Source organism: Aythya fuligula, chromosome 1 (genome assembly GCF_009819795.1).
Source record: "Aythya fuligula isolate bAytFul2 chromosome 1, bAytFul2.pri, whole genome shotgun sequence".
NCBI classification, from domain to species: Eukaryota; Metazoa; Chordata; class Aves; order Anseriformes; family Anatidae; genus Aythya; species Aythya fuligula.
This window is the reverse complement of record NC_045559.1, coordinates 89,717,721-89,729,947: the sequence shown is the minus strand read 5'-3', so window position 1 is coordinate 89,729,947 and position 12,227 is coordinate 89,717,721. Positions and strand designations below refer to the sequence as shown.

The 12,227-nt window shown below is 34.7% G+C and overlaps 1 protein-coding gene across 2 annotated transcripts in view; it reads right to left on the bottom strand.

The window, feature by feature from the left end:
• TBC1D23 (TBC1 domain family member 23) overlaps positions 1 to 12,227 on the bottom strand; it is a 29,772-nt gene that overhangs the window by 2,585 nt on the left and 14,960 nt on the right. Inside the window, exons 8-17 of one of the 2 annotated variants that reach the window (XM_032191991.1) lie at positions 11,666 to 11,769; positions 10,983 to 11,105; positions 9,877 to 9,969; positions 7,879 to 8,049; positions 7,618 to 7,660; positions 6,868 to 6,977; positions 6,062 to 6,204; positions 4,817 to 4,861; positions 1,614 to 1,702; positions 21 to 156 (exon numbers count right to left, since the gene is read on the bottom strand). In XM_032191991.1, coding sequence (XP_032047882.1) covers positions 21 to 156; positions 1,614 to 1,702; positions 4,817 to 4,861; positions 6,062 to 6,204; positions 6,868 to 6,977; positions 7,618 to 7,660; positions 7,879 to 8,049; positions 9,877 to 9,969; positions 10,983 to 11,105; positions 11,666 to 11,769 — 1,057 coding nt within the window. The remainder of the gene's footprint in view (positions 1 to 20; positions 157 to 1,613; positions 1,703 to 4,816; positions 4,862 to 6,061; positions 6,205 to 6,867; positions 6,978 to 7,617; positions 7,661 to 7,878; positions 8,050 to 9,876; positions 9,970 to 10,982; positions 11,106 to 11,665; positions 11,770 to 12,227) is intronic. The other variant, XM_032192001.1, reaches the window with a different exon arrangement.

The window sequence follows — 12,227 nt, the reverse complement described above, 5'->3', positions numbered from 1 at the left end:
TTTACAAGTAATTCCAGTACCTGGGAAACATATGTCCATTTTCTTTTACTTCATTACAGGGGAAGTTATACTTCACGTCAGGTTTATTTATCCATGTTTGGATGTTGACGACCTCTTTTCGATCATCATCTGACATTGATGAGCTATCAATTTCATCTATTTTGAAGAGGTGGTGGTTAAAAAAAAAAAAAAAAAAAAAAAAAAAAAGATTTTCACACAATGTCAGAAGACTTTCCAGCTCAATTAAAATCATAGTAGCTACACTGGTTCAAACAAGGGTCCATCTAGCCCCCAGGTGTCCATAAACAATGGCTCTGAGAGAAACAAGAAAGAAGCACACGTATTTGATACTTCTCTATTAATTCTCTCTCAGCAGACAAGTATTCTCAGCTCATAGGATTCATTAAGCTGGCTTGCTTTGTCCCTTCAGTAAAGTTTGACAGATCTGTTCTACAGGTACTTTTCCAGATTCCATTGAAGTCATGTACACTTTTTGCATCTACAATACCATTTTTTTTTTGGCAAAGAGTACCAAAAATGTGCCTATATTCCAGGAGGGCCTTTTCCTATTTGTTTTCAGATTGTGTAATTCGTTTGATGACATCTAGTTTCTTGTATGAGAAGAAATAGTTTCATTTTGCTCCTTCCCAATTCTTACCTAAGTCAAACAATGATTGTTTGTGATCAATCTTATTTAAATGACTCCAGATTTTGTAAATCTGATTAATCTTCCTAAAGTATTTCCTTTTAAGGTCAACAATTCCTAATCTAGCTATTTGTTTCTAATATGGAAACTGAGTATGCCTTTTGGTCACAGGATGGCTACTTGTGGGATGATGATGGTTGAGAGTGAGTTAACACTACCAGAATCAAAACAGGACAGCAGTTTGCTGTCCTTGCCATTCTAGCATTTGCACTTGTCTCTCAAAAATCTTTGCGAGAAGTGTGGTGTTCCAGTTTTGCCTGTAATTTTTCAGGCAAAAGTAGATAAATAAAAATTGCACATTTTTTCTGTGGCATTCTGCACGTATATCAAGAGATGAATCAATTCTTAACAGATTCAATGCTAAAACGTTTCACTTTTTAGCATTGGAGAGGTATAATGCTGGAGAGGTGTGCATACATAAGTCCTCTAAAGACTATTTTTTTTTTTTCTGTAGAAGGAATTAAGATGGTTATATTAACTGCCAGTACTAGAGATTCAACCTGAAATCTATCAGTCAAATTAGGTCCTTTGCATTCTGCTTACTGTCATGAGCAATAGAGGTACGTTTTTATATTTGCCTCTACAAGACCCGTGTAGAAAAACACCTCTTTTACTACAAAAATACTGAGTGAACATGAAGAATCAACTATATCCACTTGATTCCATTTCTTCCTGTTGGCTGCTTGGTGCCTACCACAAGAACTTTTTTTCTTTAGTTTGCTAATATGTATTTGAAGAGACTACTTCTTCCTTGGTTAGTTCTAGGCATCGCCATTACAAACACAATCAATAGTTAGAAAAATGTCACACATTAAGACAATGATGCAAAACACACTCTTATAATTTAGCCACACATAACAGATTTGTCTATATAAGTCAATCCAGGTAAATGGAAAATCTACTGTACCAGTATCGTATTCTTCTTCATCTCCAATGCTGAATACTGGTTTCACACCACGGTAAGGTTTTCCTACTCTGTCACTGCTGCTGACATGTCTGTTGGCAATGAAAAGGGTAGGAGAGGACATAGGATGGGAGGGAAGAAGACAAATAACTTTCAAACAGATGGTATGAAGCCTATCATAACACAATAGCAAAATGTGAACAACACCTTGCAACTGAAAAAGATGGGAGAATTTCATAGAGTTGCCTTCAAGGAAGCTAGGACTGACACATCACGCAGTTTGGTTAGTAAAAGCATGTATTCCACAGTTATTTGGCAAGGCTGAGTACTATGATGAAGTAAAAAGAAACACTTGCTTTAAGAACTTCTGATCACCTTCCCAAATTACAAAATACATGAGAGACTGTAAAACTTAACACATGATATGATGTTTCTGACATAAAACTCTGAACTCTGCCTAAAGTATTTTTGAACATGGAAGGTAGACTTAAAAAAGAAAATGCCAGATAGGGATAGAGGAAAAATTTAAGACTATTAATTAACATCTAGAAGTTCATTTTTCTGGTAAATAGGTCACTCCTCGGAAAGATAAAATACCCTAAGCATTTCAAAGTGGCGGCATTATAAACCATCCATTGTAGGGTGAATTCTGACTTCCTGTCCATTACTTCCACCAGTATAAAACCAATCCTGTAATTTTTGTTCAAGCAATTCTTGCTGCTAATTTCAGCATCACGGGGATTTCTGCATAGATACTGACCTCAAAAATAATCGAAATCTGCGTCTACAGATAATGTTAAATGACTCAAGCAAACAGAAATGAATCTTAAATGTTTGACAATAACAGTTGCTAACTCCTAAGATATTTTAAAGCTCTAGCCCAGAGTGCTGTGAAGATAGTCACAGCTGCCATGTTAAAGGTTCTGGTCCTTCAGTATAGAGAAATGCCTGAAAAAAAAAACAAACCAAAACAAACAAAAAAAAAACCACCAAGAATACCTAAGGGTTCAGAAAGCCTCAAAATGCACATCTTCTGGGGTGGGGAGAATGATGACACCAAACAACAACCCCAAAACCAATTAATGATTTTAGCGTAACTGGCAACATGAAATACTTCAAACCAAACCCCAAAACCAATACTCCAAAACACACCTGTCCCTTTTGTCAATTTCAGTTTTGATAGCCTTCCCCTACTGCAATGTGCATTTATACTTCCTATAAACCACAACCCTGGGTTCATGTTCTGAGTATGTTCTCACACTTGTTTACGTGCCTCTGTGGAACTATGTCAGAGATGCAACTTTCTTAGTAGTAATATTAATGAATGCCAGCTCACATGTAGGTCTGAACGTATATTTGAAAGTTAAAAAAGCAACCTAAACTTTCTATGGCTAAAATTTACTAATGTAGACAAAACAAGGAAATGTTTAATAGGAAAAGAATGCATTCTACAAAAAAAAGAAAAAAACAAAAAACATACAAAAACATGCGAATTAGTGTTTAAGACAATAAGCATCAATGACACTGACAATTCAGGAGGGCAGTGTTTCTTTATGTAGATTTTTGTAAATATGGACTTGTTTTAGGAATACGTAACCAATTTAGTAAGAAACACATTTGAATAATGTTGAAATGAATTACATAGGAAGGATTTAAGAAAAGATCTTATTGGTGTTTATAGAACAAAGTTAGTTAAGACAAGAGAAATAAGAAAGCCATTTTATAAAAAACTGGTAACATCTTAAACTAGAAATTAACTTCCCTTAAACCTGTTTGCATGGAAGGCCATCATCACATTGCTACAAATTTAATGCAATTCCCTTTAGTGACAAATCTGCAAAATGAAATATATTGGAGATAAAAGCTAAGTGGATCCTCCTAAATGAATGGGAAAAGGTTTTTCAGAGCTGCAATTTTAAGATAATAGTCTAACAATCAATACTGTGAGTAAAGTTGGTTATTATTGCATCTGCCTACTAAAACAAGCTCTATGAGTGAAAGCAGAAAGCAAAATAACTCACGTATAATCTCAATATACTTCTTGGTTACAAACACCAATTTAAGTGTCTTTTAATTACTGAACAGTCACAAAAAGTGTTTCAGGTTGGAATTTTAGTACTTTCTTAGAGCATTCTAAAAACTGATCAAGAAAATGGGTAGAAAAATCTCCACAATCTTCAGGATTTCTAAATTATAATATGCTATTGGGATAATTCCAATAGATGCTGGTTACCATTACTGTTGGTTTGCCTCAGACAACTCTATTCTGTAATGCTTATGGGTAAATATTATTTCTAAGTATGTACAAACTACTTGAAAGCTGTGGATCAAAATCCTTGAAAACCTCAAAGAGCAGTTTAATTCTCCATTAATTCTTATGGCACTGATCTTCGATACTTTTTGGTTTTTGAGGGTAAAAAGCTGTAACATTATGTTCTTAAAGGATAAGCAAAGTTCCTGAGTAATTATGCATGCATACTGTAGAAGCATGCACAACTGTGGAAGTCCTTCATTAATCAAAAGTAATTTTATATACCCTCAAAATCATATTTTTCGTTTTTGAAGTATTTATGAGATAATATATCTGACACAAATGTGAGGGTACTCCACAGTTCTGTGAAATGCTGTTGTTACATCAACAAGATGAGGGCAAGTTGCAGGGCATATTTACTTATCACCTCAGCATCTGTGTTTTCCCAGTAACGAGTACCTCTGTTTCTATCAGCACATTCTATCACCACATGCTAAGAATCACAGCAATTCCAGATTTACAGATAGGATTTCAGCTTAAGTCTACCCCCTTAAGCTGTGATGACACTTGATACACAATTTGTAACAAGCCCTTTTTGTAGCTGCAGTCTCTCTTGTTAAAAACTTAATTTGTTCAGCAATTGTTCCTGTTGTATTTCACTAATACAAGTCATTTATAAAAATATAAATAAGAATGACAAGTGAAAAAAAAATAGTTCCACAGAAAGCAACTGTAAGGAAGAAACCAGAAGTAACAAAGCAGAAACCAATAGAACAAAGCTCTGCCAAAGCATTCTTTTCTTCCTCTAGTCCCCTAACTAGTATTTGTAAAAAGCAATAGCTTTAGTAGATATCTGAGCTATTTTGTCAGTGTAACCAATGCTTACAAATATTGCAATGCCATGCTAAATACGACAACGGTGGTTTTAGTCAGACTGCTTAATTCTCAAGCTTACCGCTCCAGGCTTGCTCTGTCTGGCCAGGGAATATTGAAAGGTATTCTATAGGACATTGGGGCAGAGGACAGAACAAAACAATTAAAAAAAAAAAAAAAAAGTTTAAGGGAAAAACCTAGAAAAACAATTGAAATGCTCTATATCGGCAGTGTATCTTTGTCAAGGAGGATGCTTATAAATAAATTAAGGAACGCTTCATGACAGATAGCTGTGAGGTAGAAAAATTTGTAAAAAATTTAAAAATACAGTTTTTAATGCTATGTATGGCTTATCTACACACCCCGTTTGAATTCTTCACATGACAAAAGGTCCTACCAAATGCTATTTAAATTTTTTTTGCCTCTAAGCATGAACTAATTAAAAGTATAACTTTCTAACACACAAGCAACAGTCTGTTCCTTTGATCAGGCATAAGACTACTGAAAGACTGCTATTACTTTGACCCACATTTCAAGTCCTGCTATCAAGCAAACACTAGCTCTATAAGATTCTGGAATACTAATGTCTTTGTAACATACAACTCCAAAGGATGCATTTGAAAGAATTCTAAAACAGTCTATTCAATTAAAACTTTGACAGATTAAAGCTGTTCTTCTTTAATCTAGTTAAGGCAAGCATTTGGAATGAAGATCTTCAACTTTGAAAGTGTCTTTTAACATACTTGACTATTTTCATTCCCATCCCTACTTGCAGGAACAAAAATGAGCAAGCCAATTTGGGGTTTAAACATAAGCTTACATCAGAACTTGAAACAGAAGATCCTCAAAAAAAATAATTAACCTCAACTTGACAACATCGGGCAGTAAAAAAAATAAAGCAACCAACCAACCAAAAGAAAACAGCAATGAAAACCTGTCCATAATCTTTCTGTCATTCACCCATTCCGTTAGTCAGGATGGGAAGGAACTAAAACATAAGTGAAATCATTCTTGCCTTTTAGACTAAACACAGAAATGACACATTACAGTCATTTGAACAAACCATGCAGTGACAAATTCTAGGATAAACATTCAAGAGAAAAGGTTGCTTACATTGGCCTTGCAATTACTAAGGCAGCACGGTAGATTTCCTATATCATGATAAAACTGTGAGGGGATAGAGGGGTAAGAAGTATGAAATCTGAAACTGGAAGGTAACTTTTTTTTTTCCTTTTCTAATTAGCACAATTTTTACGTTTACAAAATAGCCACCTGAAAAAGGTAGTCATTCCTTACTGTTAACCACAGTGAGATATAAATGACCCACCTGTCCACTGGAGTGGATGTATTTTCAATAAAACTAATAACTTTTTCTTTCACGTTCACAGACTTAGTCTTCAAAGCAACTGTCATTTTATTCACCAAGGACTTCACTCCTTTTCCATCACTTGAACCATTAGGAGAATCACCCTGCAAAAATAACTTCTCAGGCTTAATCATTAAAAAACCATGCAATTTCATCACGGGTTCTGATTTTTTAAGAACTGAAAAAGACTACAAAATATTACACGTGCACTTTTTGGTTCTCAACAGAAAATTAATGACAGCATTAAGCATTCTTTTTGAGTTCTATCAAATGATATCAATGGCATGGGTCTGAAATAAATATCTAAAAGAGCAAGCTAACAAATCTCATTAATCATCACTCTAGTATGAAAATCTAAAGAGGAAGGAATTATATTCATGCTAAACTGTATCCAAATTAAAAGCCAAGTTCTACAGGCAACATATCAGCTCTAGAAAAGAGCCAATTTTGAGCTTTCCCATGAAACTGTAAGCCAGCTTTACAGTATCTTATTCCCTGAGTAAGAAAGAGCCAATAAGAGTCTATATTAGTCCATTACTTATACTCTGCTAGTGAATGACTGACTACAGCAAGTTCTTCTCTACAGGCTCTCCCTTTCAAAAATGTTTACATTACCTACAACTAGATAGTGAAAAAAAACACAACTGAGAACAATCAAGACTTGAAGTAATGAACTTTACAGATCAGAAGGAGGAATAAGAAGAAAAAAATTCAGTACACCTGGGTCTCTGATACCACTACACCGCTTGAGTTTAAAATTTACTCACATCAACAGAGGAGTTTATGCTACTTCTTGAACCCGAGGTACTAGCAATCCAGTGCCCATATCCACTTTCTGGTCCTTCAACATTGATATCTGCTAAGTGCTGCTGGAGGGCTGTTAAAAGGCCATTAAAAATGTTCAGAACTACACTGGAATTAATCTGTTGACAAAAATACCATGTAACAATTTTTGCTCCACATGCTTCAGTAAAACACATAAATTCAGATACTGCTATAATCACCCCTGTTTTTTCTTTCAGTAATCAAAATGCATTAACATAAGCTTTATTAAAAAAGAAAATGAACAAACAAAAAGCCCCACCAAACATCCAGACAAAAAATAGTCAACATAGAGCAGCAAACAAAAATAAGCCACTACTTTGATCCTAACGATAGCTGTTTTGACACTGCACTTATTGACTAGTATTGCTTCTATAATCATATTGTGGTATAAACATCTCCACTGTTTGTAGAGCCTCACTGATTGATTCCAGGAACTAGCTGCTTAAGCAACACAAACTGACAACTTAAGAAAACACAATAATTAAGCAGCATCTTCATGTGGATCTGCAATGCACAGAGACTAAACATCAGGAATGAAAACTCAAAGGAAGAGGCAATTTCCCCTGCTTCCTGTACTAAATTTTCACCAGTCAGAATTTTCTAGCCAAAGCCTAATAAAAATACAAACAATATTAAGATACCAAGTTTTCTTAAGACAATATTAATACAAAGGTTGTTATCAATAGGCTTACCCATAAATCCTCCTTTGGCAATGCTTACATACTCTTTATTTTTCTGCAACAGAAAAGACATTTTTGGTTGAGGAAAAAATCTGTGGATTGAGACTTGCAAGCACAGTAAAGAAACACAGGCTTGTTAAAAAAAAAAAAAAAAAAAAAGAGTAGTATTAAAACAGTTAAGATCTGAAGGGGAAAATATTTTGTCATTTAATATCACTGATACATTCAGACACTTTATTTCAACTATTAATATCAACAGCAATTCAGTTGTACCTGTAAGAAGTGTGCTAGCACCATGTTCATATACATATCTTCTTCTTCCCTGCCACTTCCCATGAAGCAGAGATGTTCCCCACCAGCTATAGAGCCAGACTCAATGGACTGTTTTTGTGCTTCCAATAGTGATTTTACAGACTGTGCAAACTCTGATGGGTTTTGAAGCATCTGTGGAATGCACAAACGAAATCATCTGCTTAACACTAAAGTACTGTAACACAACAATGAAAAGACACAAACTTTGAAAGTGGTTATAATTTGATTAACACAAAAAATGCAACATCAACACTTCACAAGACAGACACACACATGTACACACACCAGACAGCTTGAATCAGACCTCATGTTATATAAAGAACATGAAGAATGGTCCTTTTCTTCCTCACTGCTCTCCCCAACAAAGAAATATAGCTTACATTTGATAGTTTATTTTTACAGACACCAAATAATGGAGGAAAAAAGTCTTTGCAACTTGAATGTTGCAGTAAGTTGGCAATATGGCAGAGACTGATTTCTGTATTTGCATATGTCCAAGTATGACAACTCCAAATTTTGTCATTTTGGAACTAGAATTTCTAGTTGCCAGTATGGTTCTCCTCTTGTTGTCTCCCTGCAATGTTTTTTTCATTGCTTTAATTGAGATTAGGGAAAAAAGCTGACAATTAGAAGTACAAGGAAATACCTGGAGTCCTTAGTACTCTCAAAAAGTTAAGGCTGTGGTCTCCTGAAGGCTTATTATGCATGAAAACACAATGAGCTACTACACAAAAAAAGATGAAGGAACACAGACATTCTAAATACATCTGAAATTTCAGCCTACTCCTTTGGGGAAGGCAATTAATTGAATTAATGAGGAAATGTTGACCTGTAACTGGATTTGAGGGGGTAAAAGTCCCTGTTTTCCAGCCTTTACATGGATTAAATTTTGAAATAGAGTAACAAGTACACAAGCTATCCATCAGTAATTTAGCCTGAATTTTAACTGGAATTTTCCTAGAACCAAATATTGCTGCTTTAATACTTAGGGGCTAAATCTCATTGCATTCTCTATCTAAGACTACCTATAAACACGACTGAAAACTTGTTAGGATTTCATTTTTTCTCATATATTAGTAAGTCTTTCTAACTATTAAATAGTTTCTAATGATTATTATTACTTTATTGAATCTCATGTTCATTCAAGTCTAGCAGAAGGACCCCCACATACTGCAGTGTTTTTTCCTAAATAATTTTTGATCTATTTTAAAAACCTAAACATTACATAATTATACTTGTGCAAATAATACTGAATAATACAGCATTTTAACTAAAGAGATAAAGGGGAAGGACTGAGCGTATTAACTGAGAAAGTTTTAAAAAAATGCAAAACAAAAAAAAAATTATCACAAATATACAGAGAAATCATTCCAAGCAGCACCTATAAACTGTTTGAAATTAAATAAAGAGGGTTAATCTAGAATTGAAGACTACACTGGTATGCAGCTGAAGGATAGGCAACTTGTGAGAAAAATTACTGTAGAAGTATGATTAAATGTTCAATTAGGAATTCATAAATCAAATGGAAACTAGAGCAGAATATTTAATGAAGTAAATAGTCCATAGTACACCTCAGTCCCAAGATCAATGCAATTCCTCTCTCACACTGTACTTCCAAAATTTCCAAGGAGCATCTAAATCATTTTTAGGATATATGCGCCTTACAACCATGCCACTATAATGCCAATAAAAGATGATTTCTCCAAGCAATGTCTAGACTGTAGCTTCTATGGGTTTCCAGTTCTAATTGGAGATCAAGAACTCTGAAATCTCACATTCTAATGTCACAAAGGATTAAAGTTCTCAGTAAAATGATGGTTCCACCAACTGCCTTTAGAAAAGCTAACTTTTGAAGCCTCATCATCACAGTTGTATGGACAAGTCATTTTTTCAAGACTGACATTCCTCTTTCCTTCTACTTAACTTAAAAATCAGTAGAACAATAAAAAGCATACAAACCAAATCGGAGTCTAAATGAAATGCTGTTGATAAGTGCCCAGCATTGTATTGTTCTGCAGGACGACAATCCACTACGAAGAACCTTACTCCTTCCTGAAAGAGAAAGATTTTGCCCCAAATTTTAAAATCATGTAATTAGTGATATGAAAGCACATAATTCAACTATATTTTCGTAGTAATTCCAATGCTACAGGAAACCATCAGAGGGGCTAACAGCTATCAGAAAATTGTATTTTGAGTATTCCATACTACTGTTAGCAGGCCACCAGCAGTGTTTTAATAATTATTTCCCATTAATACATTAACTTACAAATCAGAAAGTATCACCAGGTGTAGTACATACTGCAATTATTTCACCTCTACTGATAAGAAATATAGTGGGTATGAGAACATGCATCAACAATACAAGAAGAGACAGCTTTGAAGTCCCAATCTAACAGTCCAATACTACTCAGCACAACACAGAAGGTTAGATTTACATCCCACTAACTTAAACAGGGTATAAACTCATGCTTAACTATACTCGGACTAGGTAAAGAAATACACATGAGGAGCTGGAGCCTAGATACCGCTACAGAAAGCCAGGAGTCAACAAGAAACACTGTAATCTAGCTACAGTATTATTCATATATTGGTCTTAAAAACTGTAAATGAGGTCCTTGCATCTAAGCATATCTGCAATGAACTACCACAGAAATAGTTTGAAACCATTTTTCATTTGTTTTTCTAAACTGTTCATTGACAAAAGGTCGATACTTCATAATGGCATTTTTCTCAAAGGTACAGAGAAGTGGGTTTTAAATCTTCCTCTGTAATAGCTACATCTGGAAAGGAATTCAAATCAGTGAGATATTTCTTCAAGCTCCCACCCGTAAGGCCTAAATCAGCTGTATTAAGTTCCCTTTTGCTGTAGCTCAAGTTGTTACAGTACAGAGGTACTGCAGTCAACAGATCATTTACAAGAGAGACAACTTCAATACAAGAACACTCTTCCCTGAAATGTTTATCTGTGTTGTTGGCACTTAGATGTGTTTTTGATACATGAAGAACTCAGGAATTATTTTCTTTTTCTAGAAGGTTAGAGAAAAGTAATTCATTATACTGACTCCTTGTTGCTGATTTGCTTGAAGAATCTCAGACACAGAAACTGCTAGACAGAGAGCCTGGCTCAAGTCTGTGTCATCATCTTTGAGGCCGAGTAAGCTGCTGCCAAAAAGACTGTGATTGTCCTAATAAGGCAAAAAAAAAAAAAAAAAAAAAAAGTTAAATGAAGCCATTGTCTTTAAACATGAAGGCATAAAGTAAAAATATATTATCGATGTCAAAAACATTAAGCCTAATACACACGTGTTTTGTCTACAGTCATCAAATCTATTCCATGAATGCACCAAGGATTTCTTAAGTAAGGACTGCAAGAACAGAACCTGTGATGATGACAGCTTTACTTCATGTAAGTGACTTTCTTTCTGTTTGCTGTTACAAGTACTGTGCTGTGCAGCCTACTACAGAACAATTGTGTCAGTGTTGCATTTTTACTTTATCAGTTCTTATAAGAATCTGGTTTGAAAAACAACGTCATCAGTCATGAAAAATCAATACTGCAGGGAAGCTTCTTGCTAACAAGTTTCACGGGAGCTTTTAATTCAAAGATCCCAAACGTAAATGTCACAAGAATAATAATATGAAAAAGATGTTTAAAATATCACAATTAAATAGTCACTGAATTTACTGTCAGCAGGGGCTTGAAGTCACTAAAAAGAGGAGAATTTCAAAATTACTTTGTTATTACCTTTCTGAAAGAAGCCGGAGTTTTACTACAGTAATATTGCGCCAAAGAGAAGAGATCCTCTATATCCTCTAGCTCCAGATTGGCTGGTGAAGTTTCTAGGAACTCTGATATACACAAATGACATAAGTGCATCATTATTTCAAACACAGCAAAGAAGTAGTGTATCATATTGTAACTTAATTTTAATCTTTTTTTTTTTTTTTTAAGTAAAGCTTAACATAATTTGTTTTGTTGATTAAACTTGAATGCCAACTTATTCTCTAGATAGCAGCAGAACATAAAGGAAATAATCCTTATGCAATGGAAACCTGTGCTATTTGCCAGAAATTCAAGCCTTTGACGCAGAATTCTTTTTTACCACATTCCTACCTCTGCACAGTTTTAGCTTTCAGTTTTAATATTAAATCAGCTGCCTTCTGTAAAATGGGCTGACCAAAAGAACCCTCTAAAACAGAATACTTATCAGTTGCACTGTTGTATGCCCAGGACAGTACAAAGGTGTAGTTCTGGAGTATACAGCAACAAAGCAAGCCCTAAGCAACATCATTTTTGGCTATCAGTA